Here is a 17695-nt window from a genome sequence, read left to right as displayed (position 1 = left end):
TTAACTCATGAGCTACCGGAATGCCAGGACCGAAACGGGAACGGAGACGGATGAAACCCAAGCAATGCTCGTGAACGCCAATGAAGAGAGGAGGATGTCGCTTTAGTGGCGTTCAAGGCGCAGAGCCGAAGGGATGGAGACGCGGGACACTGGAAAAGCGGTTAAAATGTTGTCCTGCAGCCTCCCCTAGGTGTTGGTCGTTAGACCTGCTGTTGAATCAAGCATCTCGTAAATCCCCAAACCAGTCACGTCAAAGCCCTGAAAAGATCGGAAACGCGTTGCTGTCTGTAGTAAAGGGCCCAGGTGAACTCGAAGCCATTGTGTGGGATAGCAGATCTCAGATCCGAGCTGTGAGTGACAAACCCCGCGGGCACTAATTCATTTGGACCCCACAGCGGAAATTACATGAACGTGAGGAAATACAGAAAAACGCCGCGCCGGGTTTTCTTTCTTTTGGGGTTGGAGGTTGATTTTGGAGTTTAAAACCCTTCAATGCTTACAATAACATTGACAAAGGCGGCGGGGGGGGGGGGGGGGGGGGAGAGTAAGCCCTGGAACAGTCACTCGCCGCCCTCCCAACAAACTTCACAGATGCAGAAACTGCGTCCCCGTCCGGTCTTCTTAAGATAAAATTCTGATCAAGTGCATGTGGGTAGTCGGAGCGGGCTACGTGGGGAAGCGCTATCCGGCTCACCCTGCAGACAAGGGCGGCAGAATTCTTTGCATCTCATTCAATTACATATTCTGGGCGAGAGGGAAGAAACGTATTCCTGCAGCGCTTCCACGGCGCCTTCAGTGTTTCAGAAGTCCTTCATTGTTGAAACGTGGCAGAGAATTGTGGAGAACAACTCCACTAACATTAACGACCATGTTGGGTAATGATTGACCAAACAACCAGGGAATCACTTCCTGTCCTCTCAGAGATTTCGCCCAGGTGAGGCCTCGCTCGAATGCCCCATGTGACACTCCACCCCCCCCCCCCCCCCCCCCAGGATAGAGTTGAAGTGCTGTTATCAGCTTCAATCAGAACGAACAGCCCCTGACTGCTAATTAGTAGAATGAATGCAGGAGACGAGAGGACTTCAGTATCTTGTCTGGAATGAAAATTGAGAGGGGCTGTCGCTGGCGTCAACAAAAAGAGAAGTGCGAGCCCAGTTTTGGGACCCTTGAGTGGAGGACACAACGATGATGCGGGTGTAGAGAGAAATGGAGCAGAAGGATTGGTGCCCAACATTGACAGGTGGAGACAAACATGGGGAAAGAAGGAAGTGGGGGGGGGGGGAGTAGATAGATCTCTGGGGATCCTGAACTTGCTTTGGGAAAAACTCAACATCGACAGGTGTCGCCTCCTCTCTTCTTCGGCGCTTTTGAGTTATTCGGAGCACTAATGTTTACGCTCATTTCTCGTCGGAAATATCCGAGGTTAAAGCCGACTCCTCATTCCCGATGCGCTGCGCGTTTCACCATGGTTCCAGGTGATGGAGTTGCCCGCAGTGTGTTGCCGGATCCCGCGATTGTACATTGTGTTGGTGAAGGGGACTAGGAGAAAGTTTATCTTTTACCGACAAGGTTACCGATTCTCTCTTCAGCCCAGGCACCGCGGACCTATTCAGGCTGCCAACTCACGACAGACGCATTGACCTTTACAATTCGACCACATGGCCATTTCCCAAAACCGTATCAGTTCGTATTCCGGGTTTCACTTGAAGACTCTCAGCACCCGCGGTGGGGTTCATGTTCAGCTGCACTGCAGTTCGAAATGCAATCACCTCAAATCCAACCATGTGTCCCAACTTCCAATCATCTCCATTTCGCCTGGCCGCGGCTTCGCTCCCCCTGCCTTCTATTTTTTAATTAAAACTCGTACCTTTCCGACACATCCGGCCCATAGAAGGTCGGCTGTGTGGCAGACCTGTGAGTCTTCACCGCATGCAAGGCATGTGCCACCAAATTGAAACAACCCCAAAAAGACTCTCGTAGAAGGGATAACGGACAAGTGGTACTTACATTTCAGTGACGTTCGCCATTTCTTGCAAATCCAAAACCGGGAAGATGGTGACATTGTCGGGTTGATTGCAGTAAATCTGGCTGATTTTACATTTACAGTTGCCTGGGCAGCCCGAAACCCAGAAACAGTTTTGCAAACTGTAAGAGACCCAGAAAATCCTCCACAGAAATCCCCGAGAAGGCAAGGAAGGCCAGGCCGACATGATCAGTGCCTGAAACTGTTCCAGCTTTTTGGAAGCCCTTTTTCCAGCTGCTTAATTCACTCCCATGTACAGGAGAAAGGGGGGGGGGGGGGTCAGATAAGATCAGAGAGGAGAAACCGGCTCCCCCCTTCAAAACATCCTCCCATCTGCCGCTATTTCCCTTCCTATTTATCTCATTCGTTCCTTCGGTGATCTTTCAAAGGAAGAGAAATAAAGTCACTTGTTAGAAAGACGACCGCAGCAATCACGGGGGGGAGGTGGGGTAATGGGCTGTCGGGGAAGGTTGAATCTGAACCAGAGCAGAAAACTGACCGGCGTTCACCACTGGTGGGTGTGAAATCCCAGTGAAACTGACGAAATAGCCGGGAGTCCGGGAAATGATCGCGTTCCGGAGCGGGGTTCAGCTGCTACATGCCACCGAGTTAGACTGAGATACGGTGACGCACGGATGCTGCGTGCGGGTCCACAGAGGAGACGTGATGAGAGAGAGATGTGAAGCGGAGGCTGGAAGGGAGGGGGGTGAGCTACGGTTTATGGATTTCCATCGCTGCCAGTGTGCGTGGGGGTCAAGCCCTGTCCTCCATCTTCCCCCCGCACCTCCTCACTCGGGGATCCAGCAACCCACTCTGAGCAAGCAGTGGGTTATATATCCAAGCTTCAAAGATTTCACCCTCCAAAGTTCCAATTCGCAGCCAGTCACGTTTAAGCTGAGATACGCCAAGGTTGAAACGGTGCAAGGAATTACTGCCTCACGCTCAGAGGCAGAGGGGAAGCTGGACGCGAGCCCAGGACTGTGGGACGGGCAGGTCGCCTATCCAACAATTGGTCCGTGCTCTGCGCTGATGAATGGCTGATGCGCGAATCCGCCAGGCGCTCAGAAAAAGTACCAGGGAGAGAGACCTTCCCACGGATAGGAGACAGGAGAGGGGTTTCCAAAAGGGAAAAGGGGAGGGGCAGTGAGGGGGGGAAGTCCCGAGGGAGGGGGGGAGGGGGGAGGGAGGGAGGGACGGAGGGGGGGTTCAAGGGAGGTGGGGGTTCAAGGGAGGTGGGGGTTCAAGGGGGGAGGGGGTTCAAGGGGGGAGGGGGTTCAAGGGGGAGGGGGTTCAAGGGGGAGGGGGTTCAAGGGGAGAGAGGTGGGAGGGGGTTCAGAGGGAGAGGTGGAAGGGGGTTCAGAGGGAGGGAGAGAGGCGGGGGGTTCAGAGGGAGGGGGAGAGATGGGGGTTTCAGAGAGAGCCTTGGAGGGAGTCGGGTGTTTCCAGAAACAGGTAGGATTGGGAGTGATGGGGTATTGGGAGATACTGGGGTAGGAGTGGGGGTGGGGGGGAGGGCATTATGGTGTTGAGGTTCCAGGTTATTTTTGAGGCTACTAACTGCTGACCTGGAAACAAGTACAACAACCCTTCCACTTTATTGGAAGATGAAGGAAATGCAGCATGCCCCCCCCCTCCCTTGTCCCTCACAATTTCTACAGATGCACCATTGAAAGCATCTGTTTGAATATATTGAATATAGATTGAATTCATCACAGTGGGGTACAGGAGCTGCACTCAAGAGCAGAAGAAGCTACAGAGGGTAGTGAATGCAGTTCAGAACATGACACCAATGTCCCTCCCCTCCATGAGCTCTATCTCTATCCATGGCTTAAGAAGGGCACCCAACAAGCTGGAGAACCCATCACACCCCAGTCACACAGTCTTCTCCCTCCTCTCATCAAGGGGAAGGTTCAAGAGTGTGAAATCATACACCAATAGTCTTAAAGATAATTTATTCCCTGCAGCCATCAGGCACCTGGATTAATCTCATAACAGAGCCATCTTGCTGGCCTTGCTCAGTACTAACTGATCTCTCTTTTCCTTGGATCTCTCTACGCAATACACTTCTGAATGACTGTTAGAGCTGACCTGTTAGATGGCTGACAGAGGGACTTTCTTCACTCTACTAAATATACTATGGGAAATAAAGCAAGTCAAGTCAACTGTCGTTCATACCATGCTCGCACAGTAGGACGAGATAGCATTTCTTCAGAATCATGGACCATATTTACATAGATATACATTAAGAAAACAGATAACACATTAAAACATTAAGATAATAAAATGTGTACTCTGAAAGTCCACAGCACACTATCCACATCTGTACTGGGAGTTCAGGAGCCTGATGGCTTGGGGTAAAAAGCTGTTTCCCAACTCTGGATGTCAGGGCCTGAGTGATACAGTACCTCCTGCCAGAAAGCAGAAGGGAGAACAGTTTACCTGTGGGATGTGTGGAGTCTTTCACAATGTTTATTGCTTTCCGCCTGCATTGAGGGTTGTAGATGTCCTTCATGTTAGGAAGAGGTTCCCCAATGAGAGTTCCGCTGACTTCACTTTCCTCTGCAGGATCAGGTGGTCCAGCTTCCAAACCAGGCGGTGATACAGTTGCACGATGCTCTCAATACATCATCTGCAGAATTTAGTAAGAATGAAGGGTGGAGATTAACTTTCCTCAACCTTAACAGGAAGTAGAGGCACTGCTGGGCTTTCTTGACTATGGAGCTGAGATTCTCCGCCAGGTGCACAATGAGGAACTTGAACTTACTCAAATATTGTTAAGCTTTTTGAATGGTTTCTGCAGCCCTCAGCTTGTGGATGGTCCATGGAATTTCATGACTCAAGATGCAAATCACTTACCGCAGGGTACCTTGGATCTCAACGGCTCTTATTTGGGATTGTGCATGTATTTATGTGACTTGCTCATACAAGTCCCTGGGACTCTAGAATTCAGGTGGAGGTAGTTTTGACAGTAATCTCTTCACTGCATGGATTACTGGTTAGATTCTTTCTTGCTGGAGATGGTCATTGCCTGGCACTACCAATTTTATAAATTCTAGTCATAGAATTCTACCACTACTATAAATTCTAGTATGTCTGTGTAAACCTATTTGTTGACAATCTCTTGATGCTTCATTACTTGAGGAGATACAAGTAGAATTGAGTACTTTGCTATCAATTGCAAACTTCATCGCAGATTTTATGAAGAAGGAAGGCTCATCACTGAAGGAAGTGTTAGACTGAGAAAGAATACTTAAAAATCTCCTGCAATAGCCTGAAGCTAAGAATATTATACCTTGAACAAGTAAGCCTATCTTTCTTTGTATAAGGTGTGCTCATTAGACAGCCCTCCCCGCACCCCTTGTCACTTCCTATTGCCCTAATCTTTCTTAGAGCTCCAAGTTGTCACTCAGGGAAACACAACCTTTAGTTCAAAATCAATCACTTTCATTTGACCCTTGAGTCCTGAAATAGTGTCAACTGTGGCTCAGTTAAAAAATTGCTGTGTGAGTCAGGTGGTGAATGGGCTCAGTCCCACTCCAGAGAACAGGAAAGTCTGGGCTGTCATTCTTCCACAGTGCTGAATGCCACGTTAATCAGAGATGTAGCAGTTAGTGAAACACTATTAACAGCATCAGAAAACTGGGTTCAAATCCCACACTGTTGGTAAGGAGTTTGTATGTTCTCCTTATGTCTGCATGGGTTTCCTCTGGGTGCTCCAGTTTCCTCCCATCCTCAGAAACCTACAGGGTTTTAGTTTAATTGGTGTATAACTGGGTGGCATGGGTTCAAATGACCAGAATCAGCTTCTACTGTGATGTAAATATATATATTTTTAAAATTAAGATATATGTTGGGTACTGGGTGCAATGTAGGAGCAAGGATCTAAATGCTCTCTCGGGTGTTCATATTGCCAAATTGAGTCCAGCTCAATACTTATTCCCAATCTCCTTCATTTAAAAAAAATCAATAATCTGGCCACCACTTTTGTTGGTGCTTGCTGTTAGAAGTTAGAATCATAGAATATTAAAACACTGAAAACAGACCCTTTGGCCCTTCTAGTCTGTGCCATACTATTATTCTGTCTAGTCCCACTGACCTGTACCCAGTCCAATAGTCTTTATTATTATCATGTAATACTACAGAATATAACATACATGAAATTGTTTAACTTTTGCTGACCATAAGGCAGACCGTCACCACTTTTCCCCTCACACAAACCTACAGCACCTGCTGTTCCAAGGCGGTCTCCCCACCAAGTACTGACCAGTCCTTTGCCTGCTTAGCTACTGAGATCAAACAATCCCAGGCATACTCAGGCTATTTGGTGCTGTTCAGGCAGATCCCTTCCATGTACAGTCCAATTTTTTTGGACTGTTAAAATTAAATGTTTTAATGTTAAAATTAAGCCGACATTCACCACTGGTAGCTCATTCCACACACTCACTACTCTCTGTGTGAGGAAGTTTCCCCAAATACGTGAAAATTCTCTCTGCCTTTTTAGTTCTCGACCAATACTACAACAAAAACAGCAAAGCCCCAATATTATTTAAAGTTATTGGTCAAAATACAGTTCTTGGAAGCATCATACATACTTTAATCTATTAGTTTGCTGTCAATTGTGATGGATTAACAGGGTGGTAATTACGTAGATCATAAGACATTGGAGCAGAAATAGGCCATTCATCCCATCAACTCTGTCCCACCATTTAATCATGAGCTGATCCATTTTCCCTCTCAGCACCACTGTCCGACCTTTTCCTCATAACCTATGATACCCTGACTAATCAAGAACCTATCAATCTCTGTCTTAAATACAACCAATGACCTGGCCTCTACAACCATCTGTGGAAACACATTCCACAGATTTACCTCCCTCTGGCTGAAGAAATTCCTACACATTTCAGTTCTAAGTGGACTCCTTTCAATCCTGAAATTGTACCCTCTTGTCCTAGACTCTCCCGCCATGGGAAACAATATTTCTACAAGTATTCTGTCCATACCTTTCAACATGCAAAATGTTTCAATGAGATTCCCCTTTTATTCTCCTAAATTTCAATTAATACAGGCCAAGAGTGTCAAATGCTCCTCATATAACCCTTTCATTCCTGGAATTATCCCAGTGAACTTCTTTAGAACCATCTCCAACATCCTTTCTTAAGAGCCTAAAACAGTTCACAATATTCCAAGTGAGGTCTCACTAGTGTTCTATAAAACCTCAACATCACACCTCTTCTCTTATAATCTATTCCCCTTGATGTGAATGAACTGGATTTGTCCCTTTTATGGATTCACATGGGTAATTTTCTGTTTGTAACTTAGATGCAGTGTTCATTGTTTTGAAATACCTTGCCTAGATCTGTGATTGGTTCCAGGACTCTCACCAGGATGTCAGGGGCCTAAAATCTTCATAAATAGTTATCTAGAATGAAGGCAGGCCTTTTCAGTTCATGTCAGGTTTCCATATGGCAAACTGGTCATTTTGTTCTGACCTCTAAATCCACACTATCAAACACTAATCCTACACTAATCCAACATATTATTTCCACATTCCCATCAAGTTCCCTGCAGATTCTACTGCACAATTTACATGGCCAATTAACCGACCAATTAACCTCTGAGATGTGGGTGGAAGCCCACAAGCATGAAGAACATGCAAACACTGACCTGCCTTTTGTTCTATCCAGTGCATTCCACTGTTTTGGTGAGAGAAAGAATGGATGGTATAGTTGAAATCGACTTTCTGAGATGGTGGAAAAAAGCTCTTTGTACAAGGGAAAATGTGTCAGGGCATGACTGATGGAATTGCTCAATGGGAAGATAGAATGGAATAAATAGGCTGAATGACCTCCTTCATCTAACATGACGTCATGATTCTATAAATTTGAAAGAATTGTGTGCAGAGAAAAGGAGAGAAACAGAAGATAGAAAGAGACAGAGACAGGTAGAGACTTAACAGCATGTAACCAGGATTATCAGAATAAATGTAAAAACACAATGCTGGAGAAACGCAGCAGGTCAAACAGTGTACTTTATGTAGCAAAAAATAATGAAACTATCAGTGTGGAGAAAATGTAGACAGGCACCCGAACAAAATGGTGGGGGGTGGAGCAGAGTCCCTCAGGCAGGATGTAATTCACCTGCAGGATGCAGGTGAATAAGGGAGGGGGGAAAGGCACACCAGCAAACAGGGGGAGGGGGTGGCTCTGTGACTAGGGAGGGAAAGGGGGAGGAGAGTTGAAGGAAATAAGACAGAGGGAAGGGGAAGAGAGGGAGAACGGGGAGCGGGCTAGCAGAAACTAGAGAAGTCGATGTTAACACCACCCAGTTGGAGATGCCCAGACTGAATTTTACCCTTATCACAATAAAACGCAGTTGAATCTGGATAATAACATGAAAAAAGCAACATATACTATGGGATTTATTTCCTCACTGATTTTTTTTTGTCAAATTGATTTAAGTGACAAAGTCGATCACTGAAGGGCTAAAAGAGAAAGTAAGTGTGAAAATATTTTGAGTATTTGTGCAGCAAAAGGGTGAGGGATGCCCAGAAATGTAGTGAATGAATGTGTCAGTTGATGTCATGTGGAAATTATGGCGGGTGTCATTCAATCAAACTCACTGCAATAAACTTTAAACAAAAATACACTGAACTAAATTGACAAATGAATGAATGCTGTATATAAAAACAGAGAATGGTATAGTATATAGTCCAATTTTGTCGATACAGTTTCAACATTGAACATAAATCACGCTACTGGAATTTACAAAATCAAGCAAATCAAATTGAAGAAACAAATATTGTTTGTTTCTTTCAATTTGGGTTCTTATTAAACTAAAGAAGATGAACAGAACTCACTGCTTATGTACATCAGCTGCTTATGGACATGCTGATGTGGGGTTATCTTTGCAGGATAATATTTTCTAGCACACTGCCTTATTCTTGCTTGATCTCTTATCTTTTTTTCCCCACTCAGATCCTTTTAAGATGACATGCAGGATCCATACAAATTTACACGGGAGCTGATCTTCTCTGTCTTCCATCTCAACTCAGGATGATTTGCTGGGCTTTCTCTATAAAAATGTCCTGCAGTCTCCAGAATTTTATTTGTGTATTATTTATTAATTTGTAGGATACCGACATCATCAGCTGGTGCTTATTAATGGCCCATTCCCTCCTGAAATGAATGACATTTCCAAAGGCAATAAAGAGTCAACCACATTGATGAATATGGAGTCACTTTCCCTGAACAAAAGCCCAATTGTTTCACAGTGACCACTCATAGCTGTTGCTCATTACCAGTGATTTATCCAAAAATGTCCCATGGTGATATACGAGTTAATATCTCAGTGGTTGATAGATGGATCAATAGTCAAGACTTTTTAATATTAGTGAAACAAGAAAGTCTGCAGATGCTGTGATTGTTGTAAATACACTAAATTTACTACACAGGATGGTGCAGATCCTGCTGAGTTTCTTAACCAATTTTAATTTAATTTAAACATATATACATGATAACGAACCTATGCCACCCAAAAACTCCAATTAACCTATGGCCCCAGTACATTTTGAAGGATGGGAGGAAACCAGTGCAGACACAGGGAGAAAGTACAAACTCCTTACAAACAGCACTGGCTAGCATTATAATAGTGTTGTCAGTCACTCGTCTGACTGCTACTGGTACCATGTAACCCAGTACTACTTGTTGCATGATCAGGTGGTCAGCTCCTCCACCATGCTTGCTAGACATCCTGCAAGATGAAAAACAAGACCCGTCAATGGGCAGGTGAACCCTCCTGTAGGGTCAACGGCCGTCTAGCAAATACATGCCATGAAGCACAGAAAGGGCAGCCCTTGCATCGAAGCTGGGTCTGGCCATTCACTGCAACAGAATATTCCCCAGCTGTTTAGGCCTCACCATGCCAATGGATCCGGGAGGGGATGTTGAGACGGTGGGTCTGGACCTATGTCATCTCCTACACATATAAATCCAGTTACACACACTGTTCCATTCTGAGGAGTGGAGTATCCTCATATCAAATGCCACAAACTGACTGGGACCATCATCAACCTATGGGATGGATAGTCAGAAGAATAGTGTTTTGCTAAACTGCTACGCTAAGCATATTTACTTGTTAATATTCATCTAATAGCTAAAACACTATGGAAATACTATGAAAGACATAGATAAGATAGATAGAGATAGGTAAATTGTTTCCATTAGTGAGGGAGACTAGAACTAGGGGACATAGCCTCAAGATTCATGATGGCGATTTATGATTATGATGAGGTTTTTCCCAGAGGGTGGTGAATCTATGGAATTTGCTGTCCATTAAACCAGTGGCAGTGACCTCAATAAATATATTTAAGACAAGGTAGAATAGATTTTTACATAGTAGAGAATATTGGGATATGGGAAAAAGGTTGAGACAGGTGGAGATGAGCCTATCATCAGATCAGCCATTATCTCATTGACTGTTGGAACAGGCTCAATGGGCCAGATGGTCTATTTCTGCTCCAGTTTCTTGTGTTCATGAGGAACTTGTTGGATACAGCTGTGAGCACACCTTTAAAGACACAAAGTCTCTTTGATTAACATTTTTCTGTGACCACTTTACTTCTATAAACAGTAAACCACTCACTATATTAATAACTTAGCAGGTTAGAGGAGATCATATTGGAGAATCCTCAAATTGAATAAGTTCCTCTCACCAGGTACTCCATCTACTCTGACATTTCTTCTACTGTTGACCAACTCTGTGGCACTTTCCCATTTCAAAATCCTTGTGATAACCCAATCACTCACCATCTCCAAAGTTCTCAGGATCACCCCCATCTTCAGCTTTTGATGTCCGAATATTGAATGTTTACTCTTATCATTGATCACCAATTCACACTTAAAAGATCAGCCATGAGATGTGTGATAAAGTTTGAGTCTAAGCAAGCTATTCAAAAGGTTTGTCGAAAAATATGGATATTTATTACAGCGAGGATTAAGCTATTCATCTGATATGTCACAGGCTTGTTCAGACCTTATTTCTGTACAAACAGTAGATGTTGTCAAGGATGATTATTGTGGATGTGAATGATAGGAAGACTTCAATGGCATACAGACAATCACTTCCCCACCCACCTCACCCCAGGCACTATTGGACTAATTCTCCATTCCTAAGGTCAGGAAATAGTGCCAGGCCTGCCAGAATGCTAATTCCTTATTTGCCCTTAAATCTCCTGGGTCATCTTATTTGCACCATTCGTCATGCATCCAGGTGCACATTAAATCATGTAGGGAGCACATCAGCACTGAGAGTGGAATATTTGCTGGCAAATGAAATTCCTTAGAGAAATATCAAATTTGGGGTGGGAGAATACTAAAAAAATCTTAGAAGGAATGACCTTTAACCCATTACCTTTTTCAAAGATGAAATTACAATGCATTAAAAGTAACAGGAGAGAGGAAGCCCCATGTGAAAGCTACCTCCTCCATGAGTTGGATGTGTCCAACGTTTTGTAGGAACCTTAGGTAGTATTGTTTCTGTTTCTGTAGGCCAAGATTTGAGGTAAGTATTTCTCTGCAGCCATTGCCTGATACAACAATACTTCAAAATGCAGGTGGCCATGCACCACAATGTATCATCTATAGCACAGTTAAACTTCCCAAGGTTCTTCACAGGACTGTTATTAAACAGAGTTTGAGACAAAACCACAAGAGGAAATATTGTGATTATATTTACAAAGGCCCAGTCAAAGAGCTTGGTTGGAACGAGCACTGTTAAGTTAGAAAGGAAGGGAACTTCGGAGTCTGTGGTCTTGGAAGCAGAAAGTATGACTTTTAACAGATAAATAATTGTATTCAGACAAATAATTAAAGAATGAGAGGAGTATCCATATCTCCAACATATGTGGAACTGGAAGAGGTACGAGGTATGTAGAAAATTTGGATGAGAGTTTTAATTTTTTTTTCTTTAACTTAAATTCTATCCCCTTTCCTTCTGAAGTGATCTGGTAAGTACATATAATTTCTCTACCATTAAAAGAAACCACAACCCCACAAAGCAAGATCCAAGTGATCTTATAAATTTCAAAAATAATTGATAAAAAAACTCCATAAACACTGTTACAGTAGAAAAACATCTGATTGTTTCCAAGTTAGGCATGTCATCATATCGAATAGTCACTGAGTATAGGTAGGTGGGATAACATCTTTCCATCTCAATATTGAACGGCTAGCGATAAGGGAGGCAATAGAGACTACATAGGATTGAGACATAGTCAAACTCAAATCAGTTGTCTTAGTTGATCCAAAAATGGAAATTTTAGGATTAGGTATCAGATTCACATTGAGAACTAATCTTCCCAAAACAGGGAAAGAGAGGAACAAGACCAAAACATATGTAACAAAGTGCCTTCTTTAGTCTTACCCTAATCAATTGAACTTGAGGAAAGTAACCTCGTTGTATAACCTTAAATCATAAAAGCGGATGTCAGGCACACAAAGAAGATGTATTTATTAGTTTAAAGAAAGAATCTCACGTACCATCCAAAAATTAAAGTTGTAGATCTTGCTCCCATGATTTTTTAAAACTTATCCAGGGAATTATCCCTAGACTTTAATAATAAATTATAGATGATATCAGCTTTTTTGATTCGGTTTAAAATCAAAGATCATTCCTATCGTGACCTTGACGAAGTCTCAACAATATGGAGTTCAAAAAACTCCTAGTTTGTAAGTATCTAAAGAAATGATACCTGGGAAGTTTAAATTTAAGAGATAGTGGTTCAAATGAAGCTAATTATTATCAATAAATAAATCTTGAAAAGATTGTAATCCCAACTTAAGCCATTCATGAAAAGCAGAATTAATAACACAAAGCCCTGGAAAACCTGGACAGCAAAGATGAACTCATCAGGATGCTCTTTATCGACTAGAGCTCAGGATTCAACACCATCATCACCTCAAATCTGATTAGCAAACTCCAAGACCAGGGAGTTAACACACCACTGTGTAATTGATTCATAGATTTCCTCACCTCCAGGCCACAATCAATGAAGATTGATAAGAACTTCTGCTCCACAATTTTCATCAGTACCGCAGCACCATAGGGGTGTCTTCTTAGCCGCTGCTCTACTCACTTTACACCTACGACTGTGTGGCTCAATTCAACAATAACACCATATCAAGCATATCAGCACCTCTACCTCCTCAGAAGTTTGCAGAGGTTTGGTATAACACCAGAAACCCTGGCAAATTTCTACAGATGTGTGATGGAAAATGTGCTGACCGGCTGCACCATGGTCTGGTATGGAGATACCAATACCCCTGAGCATAAAGCCCTCAAAAAGGTAGTGGATGCAATACAGACAAAACCCTCTCCACTATTGAGAACATCTACAGGGAACGCTGCCGTCGAAGAGCTGCAGCAAACATCAAGGATCCACCCAGCACACGCTCTGTTCTTGCTGTTGCCATCAGGAAAGAGGTATCGGTGCCATAAGACTCGCACCACCAGGTTCGGGAATAGCTGCTCCCCCTCCACCATCAGACTCCTCAACAACAAACTCAATCAGGGACTCATTTAAGAACTCTTACTTTTGCACTTTATTGACTTTTTTTGTTTTCTCTATGTTTGTTTATATTCATTATCTGTTTACAGTTCTTTATTTGTTTACATGTGTACACCTCCAGTAAGTGGTAATTCTGCCAGGAAAAGGAATCTCAGGGTTGTATGTGATCTCATGTATGTACTCTGACAATAAATCTGAAATATGAATCAGAAATCTGATTGATAACCCCCTGGGACTGTGGGAAGGGAGGGAAGAGATTGCTGTGCCATTGGTGATGATCTTTGGATCCTCCTTGGCCACAGGGAGATGCTGGTGGATTGGAAAACGGCACATGTGGACCCCTTGTTTAAAAAAGGTAATAGGTAGAACCCTGGGAATTATAGACCCGTGAGTCTTATATCAGCGGTGGTCAAACTTTTGGTGAAAATTCTTAAGGACAGGATTTATGAGTATTTAGAGATAGGGTAGTCAGCGTGGCTTTTTTGAGGAAAGTCATGTGTAACAAGCCTAATTGAAACTTTTGAGGAAATTACAAAATAAATTGATGAAGGTAGGGCAAGTGTAAGACATTTAACAAGGTCCCCCATGAGAGATTTGTTCTGAAAGTCATGAGGCATGGGATCCATGGAAGCTTAGGTGTGTGGATTTTGAATTGGGGCTTGCCTGTAGAAAGCAGAGAATAGTAGTGGATAGGAAGTATTCTACCTGGAGTTCAGTGACTAGTGGAGTTCCACAGGGATCCATTCTGGGACCCTTGACCTTTGTGATTTTTATAAATGTCCTGGACAAAGAAGTAGGGGTATGGGTCAGTAAGTTTACAGATGATCAGAGGAATGTGAATAGTATAATGGTTTGTCATAAATTACAACAGAATGCACAGTTGGGCAAAAAAGTAGCACATGGAGTTCAATATGGATATGTTTGAGGTAATGCATTTTGGAAGGTCAAACTTGAAAGTAGAGTACATGGCTAATGATAGGATCTCTAATGGTGTGGAAGATTAAAGGGACCTTGGGTCCAAATCTATAGATCTTTTATGGCTTCCATGTGGGCTTACAGGATGGTTAAGAAGGTCCATTGTATGCTGGCCTTCTTTGGTTCAGGAGTCGTGAAGTGATGTTGCATTTTGATAAATATCTGGTGAGACCACAGTTAAGAGTATTGTGTTCAGTTCTGGTCAATTCATTATAGAAAGGATGTGGAAGCTATGGAGAGGGTGCAGAGGAGATTTACCAGGATGTTGCCTGGATTGAAAAATGTGTCTTACAAGGGAAGGTTAGCAAAGCTAGGGCTTTTCTCTTTGGAGCGAAGGATGAGAGAAGACTACAAAATTATGAGAGGTTTAGCTTAGGTAGACAGCCAGAACTATTTTCTCATGTTGGGATCAGCAAACACCAGAGGTTGTGAGTACAAAGTTTGGGGGAGATGTCAGGGATAAGTATTTTACACAGAGAATTGTAGTGCCTTGAATGCATTGCCAGGGATGGTGGTGGAGTTTGGAAAAATAGGGGCATTTAAGAGGCTCTTAGACAGTCACAGAACCCTTCTCCATTAACAATGGCGTGAAGCAAGGCTCTGTTCTCGCACCAACCCTCTTTTCAATCTTCTTCAGCATGATGCTGAACCAAGCCATGAAAGACCCCAACAATGAAGACGCTGTTTACATCCGGTACCGCACGGATGGCAGTCTCTTCAATCTGAGGCGCCTGCAAGCTCACACCAAGACACAAGAGAAACTTGTCCGTGAACTACTCTTTGCAGATGATGCCGCTTTAGTTGCCCATTCAGAGCCAGCTCTTCAGCGCTTGACGTCCTGCTTTGCGGAAACTGCCAAAATGTTTGGCCTGGAAGTCAGCCTGAAGAAAACTGAGGTCCTCCATCAGCCAGCTCCCCACCATGACTACCAGCCCCCCCACATCTCCATCGGGCACACAAAACTCAAAACGGTCAACCAGTTTACCTATCTCGGCTGCACCATTTCATCAGATGCAAGGATCGACAATGAGATAGACAACAGACTCGCCAAGGCAAATAGCGCCTTTGGAAGACTACACAAAAGAGTCTGGAAAAACAACCAACTGAAAAATCTCACAAAGATAAGCGTATACAGAGCCGTTGTCATACCCACACTCCTGTTCGGCTCCGAATCATGGGTCCTCTACCGGCACCACCTACGGCTCCTAGAACGCTTCCACCAGCGTTGTCTCCGCTCCATCCTCAACATCCATTGGAGCGCTTACACCCCTAACGTCGAAGTACTCGAGATGACAGAGGTCGACAGCATCGAGTCCACGCTGCTGAAGATCCAGCTGCACTGGATGGGTCACGTCTCCAGAATGGAGGACCATCGCCTTCCCAAGATCGTGTTATATGGCGAGCTCTCCACTGGCCACCGTGACAGAGGTGCACCAAAGAAAAGGTACAAGGACTGCCTAAAGAAATCTCTTGGTGCCTGCCACATTGACCACCGCCAGTGGGCTGATAACGCCTCAAACCGTGCATCTTGGCGCCTCACAGTTTGGCGGGCAGCAACCTCCTTTGAAGAAGACCGCAGAGCCCACCTCACTGACAAAAGGCAAAGGAGGAAAAACCCAACACCCAACCCCAACCAACCAATTTTCCCTTGCAACCGCTGCAATCGTGTCTGCCTGTCCCGCATCGGACTTGTCAGCCACAAACGAGCCTGCAGCTGACGTGGACTTTTTACCCCCTCCATAAATCTTCGTCCGCGAAGCCAAGCCAAAGAAAAAAGACAGTCACATGGATGAAAGAAAATAGAGCGTTAGGAGGTAAGAAGGGTTTTAGTATTTTTGAGTTATATATAGGTCAGCACAAAATTGTGAGATGATATTCCATGTTCAGCTACATGGACGTAGTCTTCAGCAGCTGAAGGTTATAAAGTGGGCCCATAGAGTCAGACAGATGTAGTTTGGAAACAGGCTCTTCAGACCCTGAATTTATGGGAACTCATTTACATTATTCTAATTTTTATGGGGGAAAGAATTTTGTGGCCTGGTGGTGGGTATATGTGGAGCAAACTTCCTCCTGAGATCAGTAATGACAGCAATTAGGCTTTGCTGTCTATTGATTGGCTTTATTTTCCATGTAATGAAGTGTAAGATTCACTGACTGATATTTTTCTGAACGATTTAATTTAAAAAAAAATTTAAATTTAGGCATACAGCTTGATAACAGGCCATTTTGGCCCACGAGTCCATGCCGCCTAATTTCACCCAATTAACCTACACTCCCTGTATGTTTTGAACAGAAGAGGAAACTGGAGCCCCTGGGGAAAACCTACGCAGACACGAGGAGAACGTACAAACTCCTTACAGACAGCACGGTATTTGAACCCCTGGCCCAGTCCTGATCGCTAGCACTGTAAAGGCATTGTGCTAACTGCTACGCCAACCGTGCCGCCCTAACTTATTGGATGTCATGATTGTTCTGGTGTCCATCTTGACCTTTGCCATGGTGCATTTGGCCACAAATGATTATCAGCCAAAGTGCTATCAGCTCTGCACGTGGGTGCAGGTGTACAAAGGTCACAGACCCTTCCACATCACCCATAGCCCTAATTTAATTCTTTGCACCTCATGCTAGAAAATTCCCAGTGAAAATAATCAATGCAAAAAAATTAAAACATTCATACGATTGGCAAGTGATCTCATGAAATTAAAAAGAAAGGAGCTTCTGTACAGTTAAAACAAAAGTGTGCTTCAGATTTTCCTGTGCTATTCATTGCCAGGCAACATTGGTTGCTCAGATACAATGGGAATTAATACAATCAGTTCAAGTCTGCGTGGGTTTCCTTCGGGTGCTCCAGTTCCTCCCAAATTCCAAAGACTGTTGGGGTTAGTAGATTAATAGGTCACATGCGTACATTTGGACCGAGTGGGCTCATGGGCCGGAAAGGCTTGTGACCATGCTGTATCTCTAAATTAAAATTATTTATATTAGAGGCTCTGAATAATTGGGCATTATTTGAATGAGGCATCCAGGGATTGTACTCATGAGCATCCCCTCCCCCATTCCTGTGTTAGAGAAACAAGCATTGTGGCTATAGGAGAGGAAATGAGCCTCATATTTCATATTAATATTTCTTGTCA

The 17695-nt window shown here is 43.8% G+C and overlaps 1 protein-coding gene across 20 annotated transcripts in view; it reads right to left on the bottom strand.

Moving 5' to 3' along the window:
* Positions 1 to 17695, bottom strand: part of LOC138749886 (NT-3 growth factor receptor-like) — an 894662-nt gene that overhangs the window by 796875 nt on the left and 80092 nt on the right. For 3 of the 20 annotated variants that reach the window (XM_069911902.1, XM_069911903.1, XM_069911904.1), the window contains one exon: positions 4463 to 4652. The exons of the other annotated variants lie outside the window; for them this stretch is intronic. In XM_069911902.1, coding sequence (XP_069768003.1) covers positions 4463 to 4512 — 50 coding nt within the window. In that variant the 5' untranslated portion in view covers positions 4513 to 4652. The remainder of the gene's footprint in view (positions 1 to 4462; positions 4653 to 17695) is intronic. 20 annotated transcript variants of the gene reach the window in all.

The sequence above is a fragment of the Narcine bancroftii genome, chromosome 14, assembly GCF_036971445.1.
Source record: "Narcine bancroftii isolate sNarBan1 chromosome 14, sNarBan1.hap1, whole genome shotgun sequence".
Lineage (NCBI taxonomy): Eukaryota > Metazoa > Chordata > Chondrichthyes > Torpediniformes > Narcinidae > Narcine > Narcine bancroftii.
The sequence above is the reverse complement of the archived record's forward strand: the minus strand, read 5'-3'. Positions and strand labels throughout refer to the sequence as shown.